Source organism: Galeopterus variegatus, unplaced genomic scaffold (genome assembly GCF_000696425.1).
Source record: "Galeopterus variegatus unplaced genomic scaffold, G_variegatus-3.0.2 Scaffold6753, whole genome shotgun sequence".
NCBI classification, from domain to species: domain Eukaryota; kingdom Metazoa; phylum Chordata; class Mammalia; order Dermoptera; family Cynocephalidae; genus Galeopterus; species Galeopterus variegatus.
The window spans coordinates 40,269-65,231 of NW_007732864.1; the positions used below are offsets into that span (position 1 = coordinate 40,269).

At 38.4% G+C, this 24,963-nt stretch overlaps 1 protein-coding gene across 1 annotated transcript in view; it reads right to left on the reverse strand.

The window, feature by feature from the left end:
• LOC103606631 (oligophrenin-1-like) overlaps positions 1 to 24,963 on the reverse strand; it is a gene marked incomplete at its 3' end in the record, with an annotated part of 68,256 nt that overhangs the window by 34,282 nt on the left and 9,011 nt on the right. The window contains exons 2-4 of the mRNA XM_008591195.1: positions 8,960 to 9,044; positions 3,471 to 3,529; positions 2,372 to 2,477 (exon numbers count right to left, since the gene is read on the reverse strand). Coding sequence (XP_008589417.1) covers positions 2,372 to 2,477; positions 3,471 to 3,529; positions 8,960 to 9,044 — 250 coding nt within the window. The remainder of the gene's footprint in view (positions 1 to 2,371; positions 2,478 to 3,470; positions 3,530 to 8,959; positions 9,045 to 24,963) is intronic.

Here is a 24,963-nt window from a genome sequence, read left to right on the forward strand (position 1 = left end):
GTTCATGTTTCCTTTTGTGTGGTAACTGTGAAAATATATGGTCTTGTCCCTATCTCCTGGCATGTTACAATTCCTAAAATCCTTAGAATCTCCAAGGTGATATGTCTTTTTGTATGCTAATGATTGATGGCTGGCAGCCCTTGGGTAGCTTCAGGAATGGGGGCTAGTCACTGGAAAGACCAAGGCAGGATTAGAGAAGAGGGGAGGGGCTGCAGGTTAAATTGATCACCCATGGCCAATGATTTAATCAATCATGCCTATGTAATAAAATCTCCTTAAAAACCCAGAGGGACAGGGTTTGGAGAGCTTCCAGACAGCTGAACACGTGGAGGTTCCTGGAGGGTGGTGCACCCAGGGAAGGCATGGAAGCTCCGTGCCCCTTCTCCCATACCTCCCCCCTATGCATCTCTTCATCTGGCTATTTATCTGTATCCTTTAAAATATCCTTTGTAATAAACAGGTAAATGTAAGTGGTTCCCTGAGTTCTGTGAGCCACTCAGCAAATCAGTTAAACAGGAGGAGGGGGTCCTGGGAACCCCAATTTATAGCCAGTTGGTAAGAAGCCCAGGTAAAACAATCCAGGTAGCTTGCAACTGGCATCAGAAGTTTAGGGGGAACTGAGCTTTCAACAAGGAGACAGTGTGGGAATTGAAATGCAGGGCACCCAGCTGGTGTCTGCTGTGGAATTGTTTACTCGCTTGCTGGTGGGGAGAAATCCCCAAACATTGGTCACAGAAGTAAGTCTTCTGTGTTTTTGCTAAGTCAGAATAGAGGAAAACACTTTGATATGTGTTTTTTCCCACACTCATTTTGTTTCAGGGATTCTGAGAACCAAAATTCTTGAAGTAAGCCAGGCAGTGGCCAGCCCTTGGGTGGATGGAGGCAAGCACCCTTTCACTCACTGCTAGCAGAGGCATTCTCAATTATGTCTTTGGCTCCTGTCATATACTGAGACTCTTAGAAAGTCAGAGTTGAAACAGCCCTTCAAAATTAGCTGGTCCAGTCCCCTCTACAAAGCAAAATGAGCCTCAGAGAATGGGAGGGACTTTAGGTCACACAGCAGATTAGTGACAGACTTGGAATTTGAACCCAAAGTCTCTTTCCCCCAGGACAACTTTAAGTTAACATGCAAATGGCTTCTTTGCTGATTTTTGTACTCTTACTGAGATTATCACCAACTATTCTGTGCAGAGAAAATCCTCTTAACGTTCTCTATTGGCCCAAATTGCAAACACTGGCAATAAATATAAAAGCCATCCTCTTTTTAATTGTGCATGTTATCTGTATCAGTGTCTGTAATACTCACTTGCTATAGAAGTGTTAAAAAAATCTTAGAAAGTCAGAGCCGGATCTGATCTTGGTGATATCTCATATCATAGGGAAATCTGAGGTCCATATAGGCAGAACAGTCAGGATCTATCACAGGGGGAGGCCGTGCGGGCCATTAGCCTGGAGACTTACCTCCTCTAAGGGATTCAATTTTAGGTATTTGAGATCCTCTCCAAATGAGGTTAAATATATTATTACAGCATTTTTTTGAGTGTGCTGATAGCTTTGTTTGCTAAATATATACACCTAAGATGCATTACAATTTTTCTAAGTGGATTTTTGCACTTTTTTACCTTTTAATATACTAAGAGAGCCTTGAGAGTAACCTGCCCCTGATAACCAAGTGAACTAGTAGTACGACTGAAGCTAGAACCCAGGTTTGCTGACTCCTGGACAGAGTGCTTTCTGCCTTTTTTGAGCCAAGTCAACTCATCTTTACTTACAACATTGAATCCTCTGTCCAGGAAGCACCAACATGGGGCACATGTACCTCTTCACCCACCTATCTTGGAGCCCATAACCAGGCCTACTCTCTGGAATGCTGCTGTGTGTTAATGCATGCCCCAATAGGGCAAGAAGCTGACCAGAATCTTTACAAGTATCAATTTCTTGAAAGCCTCCTATGTGCCAAGCACTTTACCTGTCTTCATTGTAATACACACAACAACGCTGCATGGTAGGCATTACTGTTCTCATTGTACAGATGACCAAACAGAGGCTCAGAGAGGTTTACTTAAGATTATACAGCTAAAAAAGTTGTAGGTCTTGGATTCAAAACCAGGGTTATTTGACAGCAAAGCCTGTATTCGGCCCACTCTATCTTGGTGTTACCCTTCAACTGAGACAACTCAAATGCATGATGACTTGGAGAAGATATATACAAGGGTCCATGCAAAATCACCTACATTACAGAGTACTCAGCCTGCCCAGAAAGCAGTTGGGACTCAGAGTTAATGAGCTAAGAGGCAGTTTCTGTGCAGTCCTCCCATGTGGACCAGTCCTCTAATAGGAATTTTTTTTTGAAAACCCAGCAGTTACTTACTTGACCAAGTGTCTTATCAGAAGTTCCAGCATCTCTCGGTTCTTTTCTGGTAGCTTATATACCAGGGAGTGAATAGCTCCCAGTCGGTAATCCAGGTTGTCAGATTCTGAGAAAGAACAGTCAGAGAGGTGGTTTGGCTTTCTGGGCAACTGGATTGAGCAAACTCTCATTCATAACACCTGCCCCCTGCCCTTCCAGACGCAGAAAAAGACAACCAGAGACACAGAGCGTCAAAGAGATGAAAAGAGACAGAGAGATAGATAGGTACAGAGACACAATGACAGACACCAAGAAAAAGACTGAGAGAAAGAAAGAGAACAAAGGCAAAGAGAGGAACAAAAAGAAACAAAGAACGAAATAGGCCAAAATGATGAATAAAATAGAAAATAGAAGAAAAGAGAAGATAAGACTATCTCAAATGAGATAGTCCCACATGTACACTTCCAGCTGAAAATCCTTTCCCACCCACGTTCCTATGGTACTGAGAGATATGCTGCTGCCTCAGCAGTCCTGTGAAAATCACTGAGAGAGCCCAGAAGTAAAGACCAAATCTCCCTTACCTCAACAAAGACCCATTATGAGGTCATGTCCCCTGAATCACTGTCCTACACACCACACAGGACATGATGCAGGATATAGTAGGAAAGGACATTCGTACAGTGGCCTCAGCCAAATCTTTTAATGCTTCTTCAGCTGCCAACTTTTGGGGTGATCCTATATGACTTATTTCCCATATACCCTTCCGTCCTCACCCTCAGTTTTCTCATCTAGGAAATGTGATGCCAGTGTTAACAGATTAGGAGCAATGATTCACAACACAATTGAAAAGCATTTGAAAAGGCAAAGTGCTGAAGGAAGCTGAAACAGCAACTGTAATGTAACCATTTTGTTGTCCCCTGGTAATGTGAGCCAATGCTCTTATTCTAGTGGAAGAGGCAATATATAAATAAATCAATAAAATCTTTACACCTGTCACATCCCTCAAGTTAGCAAATTTTCTCCAACCCACTCAACTAACATTGATTTATACAAAATACAGCAAGCAAGACCTTACTAAGAAACCAGGATAACACAATTAACGAGTAACGTAAATACTTACTAGCAGCAGAGACCAGCTCTTTGTGGAGTCTATAGGTCATGACAGGTTCAGAGAGATTCCTGAAATTAATGGAGACTGTAAGTTTTGTGGGGAGGGAGTAGCCAGGCCTTCGATTCTCAGTTCTGCGGGCAGAGAGGCTGAAGCTTGTGGGCCCCACAGCTTAGTGTGTTTATATACATTTTTCTTTTCATGTAAAGCTTTCTCAGAGGAATCCAAGTTGCTAGTAATTCAACAGAAGACCTGAAAAAGTATGGTCTGAGACCTTCGGCAAGGTCTCCAATTAGCTCCCAAAAGTAAAAGGAAGCACAAATCAATCCTGCAAAATTCCCGAGTGGACCCACACTTAATGCTACCAAGAATCTCTTACAATTTGATAGATCCTTAGAATTCCTAAAGTGCTTTTGCATCTGTCCTCCCATTTGATCTTTCCAATGATCCTGTGAGGTGGATCAGTTATTCAAATCCCCATTTACTGAAAGAGAAAACTAAAGCTCAAATAGATATCTTCATTTAGTCAAAAAACATTGGCTGGGCACCTACTTGTGTCTAGCACTGTGCCAGGTATTGGGGATCCAGAGATGAATGAAACATAGTTCACACCTCCAGGAAGCTAATAGTCTAGTCGAGGAGAGTGCCATATACAAAATTTGCAATGCAGTGGGACAAGTGCAATAATAAAATAAAGGTATGTGGTGGGTGGCTCAGAGGAAGAAAGTAATCAACTACTACTACTACTACCATGCTCTTAATAACTATGTTATACTGCCTGTCACTGTTATTATTGACATAATCTAAGCAAAGGACAACAGAGACCTAAAGAAATAGTAGCAATAAAGATAGAAAGAAAAGGTGATGAGAGTGTTTACAAAGATATTAAAGAAAGAATTCCTTTAGTGATTAGGTATGATGGTGAGGGAGAGAGTAATCTAGTTTTGGTGACTGGATAGAATAGGAATTACCATTGACACTTGAACAATGCAGGAGTCAGGGGCACTGAACCCAACAGAGTCAAAAATCTATGGATAACTTTTGACTCCCCCAAAATTTAACTATCAATAGCCTACCATTGAGCAGAAGCCTTAACACAAACAGTAGATTATATGTTATTTTATATGATATATATATGTTATATGTTGCATATGTTTTATATATTGTATTCTTACAATAAAGTAAGCTGGAAAAAAGAAAATGTTATTGAGAAAATCATAAGAAAGAGAAAATATATGTACAGTTCTGTACAGTAAATTTATTGGGAAAAAAAAGTGTATAAGTGGACCCACACAGTTTACATCCATGTTGTTCAAGGGTCAGCTATAATTAAGAGGGAAGTGGAGATGCTAAGTCAGAGGACTGCTGGGTCAGCTAAGAGGAGACATCTATTAAGAAGCTAGATGCAGGGCACTTCTAGGTCTGTGAGACAGATGTGGAAATCATTAAACTAGGAGGGGGATTAAACCCATGTCAACAGATGCCACTGCTCCAGGAGAGATGGCAAACTGGTAGCCAAATGGCTACATGAGGCATTTTGGCATTTCTTGACTGTCTAGCACACTGTATAAAAATTAAATGTTCTTGAATCAATGATCAAAATATGAAAAATTGTGATATTTCATATAAAATGCATATATTCTGCCTCTGTTGAAAAAACTGAAAGATCTGGCTTCATTGGGCCCACTTGGTTATTTGTGGAAGTAAAGAATGCTGCTGCTTATATGTAAATAAAAGGATTGCCATGCAAATAAAGGCTCAATATGCAACGTGTTCAGTATTAGTCTACTTACTCATTTTCATTTCCTAGCCCTTGTAGATATTCAAGTTTTCCATCCCTCTAGTGTAGTAAAAAGAAAAGAGAGCCCTGGGAAATACCAGATAGAAAGCTCATAAAGGAGACTACCAAAAATGGCCACAGTGGTAAGAGAAGAACCAAAAACAAGAGATACAGCAGAATCCAAAAGAGAAAGTTTCAAGTAGGGCTTGTTAATAGCTTCGACTGCTACAAAGAGGTCAAGTAAGGTAAAGACTGACAATTGACCTTTGTGTGCAGCATTTGAGGTAGCCACTGGTGACTTTGGCAGGAGCAGCTTCAGGGGAGCAGAGGGGGCCAGAGTCAGATTACAATGGATTGACAAGTAAACCAGTGGGTTAAGAAGTAGAGACAGGAAGTGTCTATTATTTGCTACAGAAGCTTGGCTGGGAAAGGGTAGAGTATCTCATTAGGCAATCTTGTCTAAGTTCCTGGCTCTAATTATCACGTAGATAGTCAATGGTCCCCAATTTTTTAGCTCAAGCCCAGAACTCAATCCTGAGTTTCAGACTTATATATTCAATCGCCTGCTTAACGTTGTGCCCTAAAGGCACCCAAATTTGACATATCCAAACTCCAACTTATTATTTCCCTCAAATCTGGTCTTCTTATGTTTCCCAAATCAGTATGTGCATGAGCATCAATTGGTTATATGGGCCAGAAACATGAAAGTCATCCTTTTATCTCCATCTCCCCTACCCTCATATCCAATTTGTCAATTTTACTTTCTAAATCTCTTGAATATGCTTATTTCTACCAACCTCCACTGCTATTCTCTGGTCCAAGCAGGTGCATTATCTCTTGCTTGGACCACAGCAATAGCCTGTTATTTGATTTCCAACTCTACACATTTTATCTCCTTCTGCTATGGGTTAAATGTATTCCCCGAAAGTTCATGTATTGGAAACTTAACCCCCACTGTAAGAGTGTTAAGAGGGTGGAAAATCCGATTATGCTATTTGAAAGGTGGGGCTTTTAAGAGGTGATCGGACTGTGAGGACTCTGCCCTTGTGCATGGATTAATCCATTCACAGAGTAATGGGTATGGTTCTAAAGGCTTTAAAAGGAGAACAAGTAAGAAGGTTAGAACTCTTGCTTAGCCATTTCTCGCCATGTGATACCCTGTGTGGCTATGGAGAGTCACCACCAAGAAGAAGGCCCTCACCGGATATGTTCCCTGGACTACAGACTTCCAAGAATCCAAAACTGTAAGAAATAAATTCATTTTTTTATATGTTACCCAGGTTCAGGTATTCTATTATAAGCAACAGAAATGGACTAATACATCCTCTGATCTAATCTCCATAGTATTTATTTTTCCAAACACATATCTCATTATGTAACCCCTGCTTAAAATCTTTCAATATATTCCCATTACTTGTAAGATAAATCTAGACCCTTATTCTTAAAATATCCTATAAGGCCCTGAATGATCTAGCCCCTACATACCTCCACCTCCCTCTTTACCTTAAATACTCCACCTATACTGGTTCATGTAGTTTCTTGAAGAGGCCTTCATCCCTCCTGCTTGAAGGCCTTTGCATGTGCAGTTCCCTCCATCTAGAATCCCCCTACCCCACCCCAATTGATTCCAACTTATACTTCACATCTCAGCTTAAACAACAAGCTCAGGTCTTCCTACTAAGTATCTTCATAGCACATTATACCTTTGCTTCAGAGCACTTAATACTGTTTGTTATATTTGTATGATGCGTTCTGCTTGTCCCTTTCACTAGACTATAAACTTTTTAAGGTCAGAGACCATATCTATTCACAACTGTATGCCTAGTGCCTAGCATCATGCTTGGCATAGAGTAGGCACTCATGAAATTTTTATTGAATGATTGAGTGATTTAGAGATGTGTGTTGCTGGAGCATGTTATATGCTGAGAGAAAAGAGCCAGTTGAATGAAAGAGGTTAAAGATACAGGAGGGAGAAGGGATGACATCTAGAGTACTTTTCTAGAAATGTTAAAGATAAGAGGTAATTTAGGTACCTAGAACACAGATGGAGATGCACTCTGAGAACAGATACCTTCAAAAAATCTAAAGGTATTGACTGGCTGATATATATTAAAGGCCCTCAGATGAGAGTCTCAAGAACAAACATCTCTTAGTGGGGGTGCCACCCACTCACACTTTCAGGTTCGATGTTCCCATCTTTCAAAAGTGACACACTGTTTATTATGGGATGAGATGTTAATGATGTAATGTGGGGAGAGCATTAACCTATATAAATCCTTGAAAATTCTGACTCCTTTCAAGGACGCTATAGACACAAAATTACTTATTGCTACTATTCTCATTATCAGTAGTCTTCTGAAAGTACTCATGGCAGATTTCTGTCTGTCTTTACTAAATTACCCAAGAGATCCCAAGAAGGCCACAGCCCCTGGGAGTAGAGGGTAGGAAAGAAGAATGCCCCAGTACCAGTGGCCTTATAAGTCAGAGACATTTAGGTTCAAATAATACTGGCTGTGACATTAATATTACTTAATGGAGGAAAGGGTGTACTTCAGTTTCCTCATCGGTAAAATGATTATAGAACCACCTACCTTATTACAGTTGTTGGGAGAATAAAACAATGACACTTAATTAAGCAACTAGCACACTGCCTAGCATAGAATAAAACCTCCAATGACAGGTCCTTTCTTCTTTGGCAGATGCAGAAGAAATACTCATGGAAAGAGCATTCCCATTTACTTAAAGCCCTAAGATGATGCTACAGCAGAAGAACGTTTAACAGCAATATCTGCAATGCCATCTACTTTGGATTAATGATATTTTCTGTAGATTAAGTGTCTATCTTAATGCCTAAAGAGCACAATAGTTGGAAAGAAGATGTTTTACAATGTAAACTATGGTGCTTACTATGGAACAGAAAAAAGGTAAGAAATGAATGGGATTAAAAATATATATGTCTCAAACACCTTTTGCATAACATAAATGTATGACACTAAACTGAACAGTATGTTCATCATCATTGTGCATCCCTAAGTTTTGCTGTCATCTTAACTTTTTTTTCACACTGCTGCCACTTCATTTAGCTCCAACATTTTCATAGTTGTATTTTCTTGGTTTTTATTTACATTACATGGATTAAAGCATAATATATAACACATCTCTCTCTCTCTCTCTCACACACACACACACACAGTTTTTGCCAAAATGCAATTTGAAGTTTCAAAATGGTTGGTTGTTATCCACTAAAAAATGTTAACAACCCTAAATTGTCACAACTCATGATTTTACTAGTGAACCCATCATGACATAACTCTATTTGTAAACAATGGCAAAACTTCTTTACTTACTTCAAGGGCATAATTTTTTTAAGTAACATATTTTTTAAAAAGCCTTTTGGCAGGGGCTGGCCAGTTAGTTCAGTCGGTTACAGTGTGATGCTGATAATGCCAAGGTCTGGGATTCAATCCTTGTACCAGCCAGTTGCCCTCACCAAACAAACAAAAAAAAGTCTTTTTTTAAAATAACAATTTTATTATTTATATGCTTCCCTTGTTTACATTTTCAGAAAAAAAGTCTTCTAATGAACATTCTTCTTTGACAGAAATCCTCTTCACTCTGTTTTTCATCCCCAATCCTATCCAACCTCTTGAAACTGAAACCACATTAACTCCAGACAAATTTCAACTATAAAAAGCAAAGCAACAATTCAAATAAGGCATACCTGAGGTAGAACTTCAAGGAGCTGGTGATTGTCTTAATGTCCCAGTCACTATTATGAAAATCAACATCTCCTGGGCATTTGGGATCTATTTGAGAAAAGTAAACAAGAAAAAAGAGTTAATTTTCCAAAAGATCATACTTTTTAACCTTTTTAATAGAAAAATGAAGTGCATTAATTAAAAGATAGTTACTCTAACCAGTTTCAATAGATCTAAACTTTACAAGAAAATAAGTTTTTCATATTTCAAAAATTCCCTTGCAGTCTGGCATATAAGGAGCTTGGAAGTCTTTTCTCCAATCCACTCAACAAGAAAAAAGCTGAACAAATTGAAAATAAACTCTTCTTAGATCCATCAGAGAATTGAAGTCATAGGGCAAACTGCTGCCCCAAAAACTGAAGGGACAGACAGGTGGATACAGAGAATCAAAATGTACTGGAGCAGAAGCCCAGTAAGTAGAAAACTCGTTGTGAACCAGAATGGGCATAGGAAAACAAAATCCATAATTGACAATTGCTGGTAAATGCTCCAGGGGGGAATCTTGTCACAGGTTAAACTCACTTGTTTGTGAGTTTTACCTTCAGGAGCCCTGTGTCAGGTTCTCACAGTGAAGATCTGAGAAAAATTCCCTCATGCTCCCATGCTTCCAGCAGGGGGAGAAGAAAAGTAACCATTTTTAAATATGCTCAAAGCCTGCTGTTCTTCTTAATAAGGCCTGTCCTCAAAAGAAACTATTTTACCAGAGCCTAACCTACTGCAGTTTTACCAGAACCTAACTGACCTGAGTGAAGGGAAATATCCAACTTAAGATCTAGCTTGCCTTCCTGTCTCTCCTAAGGGGGAAAAATCAAAGCAAAACTGAGAAGCACTTGAGAAGGTCACAGGCCAGGGGTACAGCTCACTAAAAGACAACAGGACCACAGAATGCTTCCCCCCCTAGACACCTTATCACCACATCAATACCCTATGTAATACCAGGAAAACACAACTAAAAGAAATATGCTTCTCTGACAATATTTAAGAAGTCTCTAAGGAAAATGAAAGATAATAGGGAAGAAAAAAACAAAAAACACAAGAGAAGTGATGTCACCAAGATGGTAGAATAGATGATCCTGGCATTGCTCCCCACCACAACAAATTAAATTACAACTATTAAAACACAAATATTCCACCCTGTAATCACTGGAAGTGGGGGAAAAGGAGAAGAGATCTGCTGAGTCTGTGAAGGCATGAAAGCCATGGCAAGCGGTAGGAGGGACTACCCTGACCAGACCCAGACCCAGCCATTCATAGAGCAGCTACCAGCACAAAAAGCAGCTACCTAAAGACGGCAAAGAGACAGAAGCGCCCTTTGCAGCAAGCTACTTGGTGTCTGCAGAGGAGAAGGGTGCCATGACCACTGGCAAAAAAAAAAAATCACTTTGGTGTGCACTATTCCATTTTCCAGGCCAGCAAAGCTCCTTGCAAGCTTCCCCTACACCCACACAGGAGGAAAGGGCCACAGGTGATGAGAGGAAGAAATCCCCCAGAAGTGGGTTAGTCTTTGCAGGGCTTATGCAGGGTCTGTCCCACAGGAAACATCTGCAGTGCCAAACGATGGTGCTGATCCACCAGGGGTGCATTGGGTATCAGTGTAGGCAGCTGATTTGCCTTCTGATCTACATGGGTGCCACACAGTGGAGATCTGTCAGTGCAGTAGAACTTCAGGGAACACAGTATGTGGGAAAGACTCAGTCCTGGGCCAGAATTTCCATACAGTCTGGTTGTGTTTGTGCTGACCCCACATGACCTAGAAGTGAAAAAAAGGCTGATATTTAAAATCTGGTTTGTATAAGAAAATCTTCCCAGACTGAGAAATGATAGTAAGGCAGCAATTTAGCTCAGGCACAGAGTTCAAGTTCTGGTCATAGCAGGAAGATTCTCCCCATCCAGGAATTAACTGTGAGACAGCAAATTAGTTCCAGAGCAGTTTTAGGTAGTGGTGGTTGCTATTAAACCACCACAGAACGGAAAAAACCACAGACCACAGACAACATTCTGACACTGAGCAAGAAAGGTCTAACACCACCAAAGAAAACCTATAACACCAGGGAAAGGCAGCTGACTCCTCCAATGCCCAGGAAGCAATGTAAAGACAAAAACATTGAGGAAAAAACAGAGAAATATCACACTACCAAAGGAAACCAACAAAGCACCAGAAATGGAACCAGAAGAATACCAGATTCACAAAATGTCTCGCACAAAATTCAGAATAATCCTGTTAAAGATGTTCAGGGAGTAACAAGAAAATACACACAGAAAATTAAATATTTAGAATACAATCCAGGAACATAACAACAAACTTGACAAAGAAATAGAACCAATTTAAAAAAACCAAATAGAAACTGTAGAAATAAAGAATATATCATTTGAACTGAAAAACTCAATAGAAAGCTCCAATAGCAGACTTCATCAAACAGAAGAAGGAATTAGTAAACTTGAAGATAAAACACATGAAATTATCCAATCAGAAGAGCAAAAAGAAAAACAGAATAAGAAAAAGTGAAATGGAGTTGCAGCAATTATGGGACTTCTTCAAGCAAAACAACTTCAGCATAATTGGCATACCTGAAGGAGAAGAAAAAGGAAGAGATATAGAAAATATATTCATGGAAATAATGACTGAAATTTTCCCAAGTATGGAGAAAGATGAGAACATCTGTGTACAGGAAGCTCAGAGGTCACCAATCAAATTCAATCCAAAGAGGAATACCCCAAGGCACATCATAATCAAACTATCAAAAAACAAAGATGGGCCGGCCCGGTGGCGCACTGGATGGTGCGCCGCTTGGGAAGCGCGGCGGCGCTCCCGTCCGAGGGTTCGGATCCCACATACAGACCGGCTCCCGCTCACTGGCTGAGCGAGGCGCGGGAGCAACACCGAGGCTTGCGATCCCGTTGCCGATCCCCGGTCCGGTACGGGGGCAACACTGAGGGTTGCGATCCGTTGCCGGACACGGAAAAAAGACAAAAGACAAAAAAAAAAAAAACAAAGACAAAGAAAGAATACCAAAAGCAACAAAAGAAAACACATAAAATTCAACAGAGCCACAATTCAGCTCCTGGTACATTTCTCAGTAGAAACCCTACAGGCCAGGAGAGAGTAGGATGACATATTTAAAGGGCTGAAGGAAAAAAAACTCTCAACCAAGAATTCTGTATCCAGGAAAACTAACCTTCAAATATAAAGGAGAAATAAAGTCTTTCCCAGACAAACAAAAGCTAACGGAATTCATCAACTCTAGACTTGCCTTACAAGAAACGCCAAAGGAAATTCTTCGAGCTAAAAAAATACAACACTATAGTAGAACAAGAAAACATTTGAAGATACAAGGCTCACTAGTAAAGTTAGTACACAGACAATCTCAGAATATTCCAATGTAGTCAGGGTGGTGGCTAAGCCATTTATATCCTTACTGTGAAGACTGAAGAACAAATCCAACAAGATATGACAAACTCAAAAACTGTATAAGGGATAGCCAATATTAAAAAATGTAATGTAGAACAACAAAATGTCAAAAAGTAGAGGGAGAACAACATCAAAGCATAGTTGGCCTTGTTTTTTTCTTTTTTCTTAGTAATCAAAGTTAAGTTGTTATCAGTTTAAATGATTTGTTATAACTATAACATGTTTTTGTAAGCCTCATGGTAACCATAACACAAACACCTATAATAGATATGCTAAAACTAAATTGTGAGAAATCAAAATAGACCACTAGAGAAAGCCACTCAATCACAAAGGAAGACAGTAAGACTGGAAAAAAGGAAAAAAGGATCTACAAATCAACCAGAAAAAAAGTAACAAAATGGCAGAAACAAGACCCTTTATATCAATAATAACTCTACATGTTAATGGATTAAATTCTGCAATTGAAAGACAGAGTGGCTGAATGAATTATAAAACAAGAACCAACAATATGCTGCCTACAAGAAACTCCCGTCATCTATAAAGATACACACCATGTGAAAGTGAAGGGATGGAAAAAGACATTTCATGCAAATGGAAACCAAAAATGAGCAGGAATAGCTATAAATATAATTAAATCTGGTAAAATAGACTTCAAGGCAAGGAAAGTAAAGAAAGGTAAGGAAGGTCATTATATAATAATAAACAGATCATTTCAACAAGAAGATATAAAAATTCTAAATATATCTGCACCCAATACTGCAGTACCTAGATTTATAAAGCAATTACTTCTAGACCTAATGGGATAAATAGACTCCAACACAATAATAGCTGGAGACTTTAACATCCCACTTTCAGCAAATGACAGATCATCCAGACAGAAATTAACCAGGAAACATCAGAATTAATCTCTAACCAACTGAACCTAGGCCAATTAATCTCTAGGCCAAATGGTTCTAACAGACATATATAGAACATTCAACAGCTGCAGAATACACATTCTTCTCAGCAGCACATGGAACATTCTCTAGAACAGACCATAATTTAGGTCACAAACAAGTTTCAACAAATTTTTAAAAACTGAAATCATATCAACTACCTTGTCTGACCACAATGGAATGAAACTAAAAATCAACAACAAAAGAGACACTAGAAACCATACGAATACATGGAAATTAAACAACATGCCACTAAACAATGAATGGGTCAAAGAAGAAATCAAAAAGGAAACTAAAAAATTCCTGGAGACAAACGAAAATGAAAACACAACATACCAGAACTTATGGGAAATAGCAAAAGCAGTTCTAAGATGGAGATTTATAGCAACCCTACATCAAAAAAAGAAGAAAGACTTCAAATAAACAACTGAACATTATACCTGAAGAAGATGGAAAAAGAAAAACAAACCAAACTCCAAACCAGTAGGAGAGAAACAGCAAAAATCACAGCAGAAATAAATGAAATAGAGATTAAATACACACACACACACAAATACAAAAGATCAATGAAATAAAGAGTTGGTTTTTCAAAAAGATAAAACTGATAAACCTTTAGTTAGACTAACAAAGAAAAAAAAGACTCAAACAAAATCAGAAATGAAAAAGGAGATATTACACCTGAATCCATAGAAATGCAAAGGATCATAAGAAACTACTATAAACAACTATATGCAAACAAACTTGAAAAGAACTTACCAAGGTTGAATCATGAAGAATCAGAAAACATAGACTAATAAAAAGCAATGAGACTAAAGCAGTAATAAAGTCTCCCAATAAAGAAAACCGCAGGACCAGACGGTTTCACGGCCAAATTCTGCCAAACATTTAAACAAATAATACCAAGTCTTCTCAAACTCTTCCAAAAAATTGAAAAGCAGGGAATACTTCCAAACTCATTCTATGGAGCCAAAATTAACCTCATACCCAAACTAGAAAAAGGCACAAGAAAAGAATACTACAGACTAATATCCCTAATGAACACAGATGTGAAGATCCTCAACAAAATACTAGCAAACAGAATCCAACAACATATTAAAAAGATCATTCAGCACGATCAGGTGGGATTCATCCCTGGGATGCAAGGATGGTTCAACTTACACAAATCAATAAGCATGATAAAACATATCAACAGAACAAAGGGGGGAAAAGTATGATCATTTCAACAGCTGCAAAAAAGACAACTGATAAAATCCAACATGCCTTTGTGATAAAAACACTTAACAAATTAGGTATAGAAGGAACGTACCTGAACACAATAAAGGCCATATACAATAAACCCATAGCTAATATCATACTGAATGGACAAAAATTGGAGGCTTTTCCTCTAAAATCTGGAATAAGACAAGGATGCCTACTTTCCCAACTCTTATTCAGTATAGTACTAGAAGTTCTAGCCAGAGCAATCAGACAAGAGAGAGCAATGAAGGGCATCCAAATTGGAAAGGAAAAAGTCAAACTATCCCTATTTGCAGATGACATGAACCTATACATAGAAAACCCTAAAGACTACACCAAAAAAATACTAAAACTAATAAATGAATTCAGCACCATGGCAGGATACTAAATCAACACATAAAAATCAATAGCCTTTCTATACACGAATAATGAAATACCTGAAGAAGAAATCAAGAAGTAATCCCATTCACAATACTTAACAAAAATTGAAATACCCAAGTGTATTTAGCCAAAGAGGTGAAAGACCTCTACAATGAAACCTATAAAACACAGTGAAAATAACTGAAGAGGACACAAACAAATGAAAAGATATCCCATGTTCTTGGGTTGGAAGAATTAATATCATAAAAACGTCCATATTACCCAAAGCAATCTAAACATTCAATGCAATTCCTATCAAAAAACCAATGACATTCTTCACAAAAATAGAAGAAAACAATCTTAAAATTTGTATGGAATCACAAAAGACCCCATACAGCTAAAACAATCTTGCACAAAAAGAACAAAGTTGGAGGCATCACCCTTCAAAATATACTATAAAGCTATAGTAACCAAAACAGCATGATACTGGCATAAAAATAGACAAATAGACCAATGAAACAAAATAGAGAGCCCTGAAATATACCCACACACTTACAGCCAATTGATTTTTGACAAAAGTGTCAGGAGTACACAGTGGGAATAGGACAGCCTCTTCAATAAATGGTGCTGGGAAAATTGGATATACACATGAGGAAGATTGAAACTAGACCCCTATCTCTCACCATATACAAAAATCAACTCAAAATGTTTTAAAGACCTAAATTTAAAACCTGAAACTATAAAACTACTGGAAGGAAGCATAGGGGAAATGCTACATGAAATTGGAGTGAGAAGTGCTTTTTTGAGTGAGACTACGATGGCACAAGCAACTAAAGCAAAATACACAAATGGGACTACATCAAACTGAAAAGCTTCTGCACAGCAAGGGACATTATCAACAAAATAAAGAGACAACCTACAGAATGGTAGAAAGTGTTTTGAAACTAAACATCAGGTAAGACGCTAATATCCAGAATATATAAGGAACCCAAACAACTTAATAGCCAAAAACAAATAACCTAATTTAAAGATGGGCAAATGACCTAAATATATATTTCTTAAAGGAAGACACACAAATGACCAACAAGCCCATAAAACAATGCTAAAAATCACAAATTATCAGGGAAATGCAAATTAAAACCACAATGAGATATCGTCTCACCCCAGTTAGAATGGCTATTATCAACAAGGCAAAAAAAATCAAATGCTGCTGACGATGCAGAGAAAAGGGAACCCTCCTACATCATTGATAGGAATGTAAATTTGTATACCCACAGTAGAAAACAGTATGGAGGTTCCTCAGAGAAATAAAACTAGATCTACCTTAGGACTCATTATCACACTACTAAGTACATACACAAAGGAAATAAAATCAATAAATCAAAAAGACAACTGCACTCCCATGTTCATTGCAACAATATTCCTAATAGCCAAGAGATGGAATCAACCTAAATGTCCATCAATGAATGAATAGATAAAAAAACAAAAAATGGTGGCATATATATTATGGTGGCATACAATGAAATATTATTCAGCTATAAAAAGAAATGATATCCTATCATTTGCAGCAATGTGGATGGAACTGGAAACCATCATATTAAGTAAAACAAGTCAGGCAGTCAGGCATAGAAAGAGAAACACCACATGATCTCATCCATATGGGGAATCTAAAAAAACAAACAAAAAAAGTGGTCCTCATAGAAGTAGAGAGTAGAATAATGATTACCAGATGCAGGGAGGGGAGAGGAAAAGGGGGAAGGAGAAGTGGTGGACAAATAGGTATAAATCTATGCTGTCTACACTAAGTGAATTATTGTGCAGTATGTGCATGTACTGAAACAACACACTGTACCCCACAAATATGTACAACAAAATGTTAAAATACAAAGGGAAAAAAATTGAATGAATAATATAGCCCCTGCTTCCTCTACTGTTTCACCTCTTCCCCCTCCAGCTACTCTTCACCTCAATCTTTGTGCTGTGAAAATGCAGAAGTCCTTGAAGCTCCTCCCAGCCATACTTTGATACCTTAGCCCAAGTAATTTACCCCTCCTGAAATGCCTTTCTCCACTTCCTTTTGCCTGGCTACCTCTTTATCAGTCAAGACTTACTTTAGGTGTCAGCTCTGCCAGGAAGCCTTTGTGAAGTTAAGAGCCCCTCCCTGGTGCACACCCTATTCAGGAATTGTGTCTCCTCAGACTCTAACATGGTGTTTGGCATGCGTAAAAGGTACTCAAGAAATGCTTGTCCACTTTATACCCTGCTGATGGTAGTGAAAATTAGTACACATCCATATAGGTCATTTTGGCAATCTCTGACTAAACTAAAAATGTCTGTACTTTAAGCCAAGTAGTCTACTTCTAAGAAATTATTTTAACAGATACAATGGTTTGTTGCGAAATGACTTTTGTACAAGGTTATCCATTGCAGCAATGTTTATTAGAGCAAATGTTTGGAAACAACATTGGTATGCATAAAATAAGGAATGGAGAATTATATGATGACACATAAAAAGATTGATTAACCACTTTACATACTGATATGAGAGTGTTTAGTTATCTATCATGTGTAGCAAATTCCTTGAAAGGTTAGTGGCCTGAAACATTTATTATTGCAAGGTTTGTGTAGGTCAAAAATCTGGGTGTGGCTTAGCTGGCCAGGGTCTCTCAAAGGCTAAAAACTGGCTTGAGTTACAGTCATTTCATGGCTCAACTGGAGGAAGATCCACCTCCTAGCTCAGTCATGTGATTATTAGCAAGCTTCAGTTCTTTGTAAGTTCTTGAACTAAAGGGCCTCTGCTCTTAACAGCTGGTGGCCAAAGGCCACCTTCAGTTCCTTGGGCCTTTCAAACATAGAAACTTGCTTCATCAAAGCTAGCAAGCTGAGAAGGCAAAAGAGAGAGTGCCAGCAAGATGGAATTCAGAAAGCATGCAGGGGTCCTAAGGCAGGAGCTGATGACAGCCCCCTTTACCCAGAAACAGGCCAGAAACAGAGCATGCCAAGGGCCGTTGGTGGGAGCGAAGGGCAGTGCACTCCACCAGGAAGCAGGCAAGAGAGCGTGCCTGGGGTCCTAAGATGAGAGCTCAGGACAGCATCCTCCATGCAGAAGCAGGTAAGGAAGCATGTCGAAAACACCACTTTTGCGTGGGTAGCCCACCACAGCAACCACCACTGCCACGTCTGCTGCAAAAGCAGCTTGATACCACAGTAGAAGCCACAGCTCTGAGAACTGGAGGGGTGCACACAGGCCTGCCTGCCCACCGACCTCAGGGAGGCACAGGTGAGTGCACAGGACATGCTCTGTACTCAGGGATCAATGCAGCCACAGGCCCACCCACACATGAGCACAAGACAGGAGCACAGAGGCCAGTCTACCCACTGCATGGAGGCCGAGGTGAGTGTGCAGGACTTGTACACTAACCAACCAGGAGCCAAAGCAGCCCACCACAAACTCAAATGCATTGATACAAGAAGAGGCAACAGCAGAACTGACAAATAGAGGAGGAAGTCTTCCCCCTCATAACTCACTCCAGCATAAAAATACTAGAAGTACAAATCAACAAGAAGATATGAAACCACCAAAGGAATATGGTAATTCTCAAGTACCAAACCCCATAGAGCAAGAAACCCTTGAGATGACTGAAGAATAATTCTGAGCACTGATTTTAAGAAAACTCCAAGATATAAGAGAATAATCAACTAGAGAACAGAAAGAAACAAGAAAAAATATCCAGGATATGAAGGAGGAAATTTACAAGGAGATTAATAACTTAAAAAAAAATGTAACAGAACTCCTAGAAATAAAGGATTCTCTCAGTGAAATAAAAAAACAGAACAGAAAGCTTCAGGAGCAGGCTAGAGCAAGCAGAAGAAAGAATCTCAGAACTCAAAGACAGTCTTTTTGAAATAACCAAGGCAGACAAGAAAAAGGAAAAAAGAATTTTAAAAATGAAGAAAATTTAAGAGAGCTAGCAGAAAACCTCAAGTGCACAACCATCTGAATCATGGGTATTCCAGAAAGGGAGGAGAAAGGAAAAGGCATTGAAACCTTATTCAAGGAAGTAATAGGATAAAACTTCCCAGGCGTAAGAATGGATGCAGACCTTCAGATCTAGGAAGCCCAAAGATCCCCAAACAGATTCAATCCAAAAAGATCCTCCCCAACACATGTGACAGTCAAACTGGCAAAACTCAAAGACAGAAAGAATTCTAAAAGCACCAAGAGAAAAGTGCCAAGTCACCTATAAGGGAGCAGCCATCAGACTAACAGCAGACTACTGAAGTGAAACTTTACAGACACAAAGAAAATGGCATGATATGCTCAAAAGAAAAAAAGAAAAACGTTACCACCCAAGAATCATATACTAAGGACAGTTATTCTTCAGGAAAGAGGGAGAAATAGTGTATTTCGCTAACAAACAAAAATTATGGGAGTTCACTACTGCATGACCAGCCCTGCAAGAAATACTCAAAGAAGTCTTACATCCAGAATCTGAAAAATAATAATCAAGACAACAGATTCACAAGAGAGAAAAAACCCCGCCATTAAAACCAAAATACAACCAAAAAGGGACAGAAGCTAAATCATGTCACCTCAAAAACCCAATGAACTTTCAGGATAAAAAAACAATAAGGGGAGCCCACGGGTCCCGACCAACCAAGGTGAGCCCAGCAGAACTGCAAGGCAGAGGTGACTCCTCCACCCTCCTTGGACCCAGAGGGGAGAACCAGCCCGCATGCCCCAAACCAAGGAGCTGAGCCAAGCCCAGGAGAACCACACAGCAATGGTAAACCCTCACCTCCCCTTGGACAGGGAGGGGAGTGCAGGCCAGTGCAGTCTGACCCACTGAGGTAAGCCCAGCAGAACTGCATGGCACAAGGTGCTCATTCTACGACCACAGATTCTACAACAGGACACAAGGTGGTTTAACATAACCACCACCACACCTACTGTCAAACAAAGACATTTCACCACCACAGTAGAAACCAGGGCCACTCCACAGCCAAACTAAGTGTAATAGAAGAAGCAAACCCTCTACCAAATTACCAAGCATCAGTGAAAAACTACTAGAAGTATATACAATCCAGAATAAATGACACCACCAAAAGAATACAGTAATGGTCCAAAGTCAGACTCCATGGAACAGGGAATCCATGAACTGTCTCAAAAAGAATTCCGAGCAAAGGTATTAAGGAAACTTGAAGAAATAAAGGAAGAATCAATTAGAGAACACAATGAAACAAGAAAAAATATACAGAATATGAAGGAGGAAATCTAAAAAGAGATCAATACCTTATAAAAGAGTGTAGCAGAACTTCTAGAAATGAAAGATTCACTCAATGAAATAAAAAACACAACTGAGAGTTGAGCAGCAGGGTAGAGCAAGCAGAAGAAAGAATTTCAGAGTTTGAAGATGGTCTTTTTGAAATAATTCAGGCAGACAAAAATAGGAAAAAAGAATTTAAAATAATGAGGAAAATCTAACACAGACAGCAGACAACCTCAAGCGCTCTAACATCTGTATTGTGAGTATTCCACAAGGTGAGGAAAAGGAAAAGGTATTGAAAAACCTATTCAAGGAAATACTAACAAAAACTTCCCGGATGTAGGGTGAGATACAGACCCTCAGATCCAGGAAACTAAAAGGTCCCCAAACAGACTCAATCCAAAAAGATCCTTCCCGAGACACATTATACTTAAATTTGCAAAGCTCAAAGACAAGGAGAGAATTCTACAAGCAGCAAGAGAATAGTGACAGATCACTTATAGGGGAACCCCCATCAAACTAACAGCAGACTTCTGAACTGAAAACGTACAGGCCAGAAGAAAGGGCAATGATATATTCAACATACTAAAAGAAAAAAATAGCCAGCCAAGAATTCTTTACTCAACAAGGCTCTCCTTCAGAAATGTGGGAGATACAGTGCATTTCCCAGACAAACAAGAGTTCTGGGAGTTCACCAACACACTACCAGCTCTGGAAAAAATTCTCAAGGGAGTCATTTATCTGGAATCTGAATAATGGTGACTACTATCACAAATACACAAGAAAGGGCAAAACCCACCATTAAAACAAAAATGCCAGCAAGAAAGACAAAGAAGCTAAATCATCCCACCTTAAATTTCCAACTAACATTGAGGAAGAGAAATAAAACAGGAAATAATGATCAAAAAATACTTAAACCACATAAACAAGATGCAATTAAATGACAGGAATTAAGTAACAAGTGTCAATAACTACCTTAAATGTAAATGGACTAAACCCTGCATTGAAAAGAAACAGACTAACTGATTGGATTAAAAAGCTACACCCAAGTATATGCTGTCTTCAAGAGACCCACCTCACCTGTAGAGACACACACAGACTAAAAGTGAAGGGATGGAAGAAGATATACCATGCAAATGGAAACAAAAAACGAGCAGGAGTAGCTATTCTCATATCAGACAAAATAGACTTTAAACCAAAAAACATAAAAAGAGACAAAGAAGGCCACTAAATAATGATAAAGGGATCTATCCAGCTAGAAGACATAACAATCATAAACATGTATGCACCCAATACTGGAGCACCCAGATATATAAAGCAAACACTCTTAGACCTACAGAAAGAAATAGGCCCTAATATGTTAATAGTGGGTGACCTGAACACCCCTCTCTCAGTATGGGACAGATCTTCCAGGCAACAAGTCAACAAAGAGACACAGGATTTAATCTACACCTTAGACAAAATGGACTTGGCAGATATATACAGAACATTTCACCCAACAGCTAAAGAATACACTTTCTTCTCATGAGATCACAGTACATTCTCCAGGATAGACCTCATATATGGTCACAAATCTAGTCTTAGCAAATTTTTAAAAACTGAAATCATTCCAAGTATTTTTCCAGAAAACAAAGGACTAAAATTGAAAATAAATAATAAGCAATACTCTGAAAACTATACAAATACATGGAAACTGAATAATAGACTCCTGAATGATGTCTGGGTCTAAGAAGAAATTAAGCAGGAAATCAAAAAATTACTAAAAACTAATGAAAATAAAGATACATCATACCAAAACCTTTGTAATACTGCAAAAGTAGTACTAAGAAGCAAAATTTTTGCAATAAATGCTTACATCAAAAAAATGGAAAGACTTCAAATAAATGATCTAACACTATGCCGTAAAAAACTTGAAAAACAACAACCATCCAAACCTAATGGTAGTAGATGGAAAAAAATAATTAAGATTAGAGCAGAACTAAATGAAATAGAGACCCAAAAAACAATAGAAAAGATCAACACAACAAAAAGTTGGTTTTTTGAGAACATAAACAAAACAGACAAACCATTAGGTAGGTTAACAAAAAAAAAAAAAAAAGCAAACAAAAAAAGAAGAGAGAAGACCCAAATAACAAAAATCAGAAATGAAAAGGGAGACACTACAACTGATAACACAGAAATATGAACAATCATTAGAGACTATTATAAACAAGTGTATGACAACAAATATGAAAATCTGGAAGATATAGATAACTTTCTAGACACACACAAACTACCAAGACTGAATCAAGAAGAGATAGAAAACCTGAACAGACCAATAACAAGCAAGGATATTGAAGTGGTAATTACCAATCTCCCAACAAAAAACCCTCCAGGTCCGGATGGTTTTACAGCTGTATTCTGTCAAACATTTGAGAGGAGTTAATACCAATTCTCCTCAAACTATTCCAAATAATGGAAACAGAAACTACTCTCTGAAACTCATTCTATGAGGCCAACATGACTCTGATACCAAAACCAGATACACAACAAAAATTGAAAATTACAGGCCAATATCCTTGATGAACCTAGATGCAAAAATCCACAACAAAATATTAGCAATCAGAATACAGCAACATATTTAAAATATTATGCACTATGATTAAGTGGGATTCATCCAAGTTATACAGCAAGGATGTTTCAACATATAAAAGTCAATAAATGTGATACATTACATCACATCAACAAACTCAAGGACAAAGACCATATGTTTATCTCAAAAGATGCTAAAAAAGCATTTGACAAAATTGAACATGTTTTTCATGATAAAGACTCTCAACAAATTAGGTATAGAAGGAAAATATCTCAAGACAATAAAAGTCATTTATGACAAGCCCACCACCAGTATCATTCTCAATGGGGAAACACTGAGGGCCTTTCCCTTAACAATAGGAAAAAGACAAGAATGCCCACTCTCACCACTTCAATTTAACATTGTAGTGGAGGTGCTACTCAGAGCAACCAGGCAAGAGAAAGAAGTAAAGGGAATCTAGATTGGAAGAGATGAAGTCAAACTTTCCCTATATGCAGATGACATGATACTATATATACAAAAACCTAAAGACTATCAAAAAACTCCTAGATCTGGTTAATAACTTCAGTAACATTGCAGGATATAAAATAAATGTCCCCAAATCAGTCACATTTATATACTCAAGTAATGAATTAACAGAAAGAGAAAAAAAGAAAATAAGCCCATTTAGAATTGTCATGAAAAAAATAAGATACCTGGGGATCAATTTAACCAAGGAGGTGAAAGACATCTACAATGAGAACTACAATCCACTTCTGAAAGAAATTAAAGAAGACACAAAAAGATGGGAAGATAGTCCATGCTCTTGAACATGAAGACTTAACACTGAAAATATCTATACTACTCAAAGCGATCTACAGATCCAATGCAATCCCCATCAAAATACCAATGATATACTTGACAGAAATGGAAAAAACAACCTTATCTTTCAAATAGAACAATGAAAGATGCCGAATAGCCAAAGCAATCCTGAGGAAAAATAAATACAACCAGAGGAATAACACTACCCAACTTCAAGTTATACTACAAAGGTATTATAACCATGACAGCATGGTACTGGTATAAAGATAGACATGCAGACGACTGGAGTAGAATTGAGAACTCAGAAATCAACCCTCAAATTTATAGCCATCAGATATTGGACAAAGGCAACAAAAATCTACATTGGAGAAAAGACTTCCTCTTTAACATGTGTGCAGGGAAAACTGGATATCCATATGAAGAAGAATGAAACTAGATATGCACCTCTCACCATACACTAAAATCAACTCAAAATGGATTAAGGACTTAATTATATGTCATGGAACTGTAAAATTACTAAGGACAAATATCAGTGATACACTTCAGCAACTAGGTCTGGGCACAGGCTTTATGAACGTGAGCCCAAAAGCACAAACAACAAAAGAAAAATAAACAAATGGGACTACATCAAACTAAAAATCTTCTGCACAGCAAAGGAAACAACAGAGTGAAGTGACATCCTACAGAGTGGGAGAAAATTTTGCTAACTATGCATCCAACAGGAGATTAATATCCAGAATATACATAGAACTCGAGCAATTATGCGGTAAAAAGAAAACAAATAACCAATTAAAAATGGGCAAAGGAGCTGAATAGACATTTTTCAAAGGAAGACATACAAATGGCCGACAGGTACATCAAAAAATGCTCAACATCACTAGTCATCAGGGAAATGCAAATTAAAACTATATTGAGATACCACCTCACCCCAGCTAGACTGGCTATAATCAAAAAGACAGTGAACAACAAATGCTGGTGAGGGTGTGGAGAGAAGGGAACACTCCTACACTGTTGGTAGGGCTGTACATTAGTACAACTACTATGGAAAATAGTATGGAGGCTTCTCTAACAATCTCAAATAAATCTTCCATATGATCCAGTAATCCCTCTTCTGGGTAAATACCCAGAGGAATGGAAATCATCATGTCAAAGGAATACCTGCACTTCCATGTTCATTACAGCTCTGTTCATAATACCCAAGACATGGAACCAACCTAAATACCCATCAATGGATGATTGGATAAGGAAACTGTGGTATATATACACGATGGAATACTACTCTGCCATAAAAAAGGATGAAATACTCCCATTTGCAAGAAAATGAATGGGCCTGGAGAAACTTATGTTGAGTGAAATAAGCAAAGCACAGAGGGATAAATACCACATG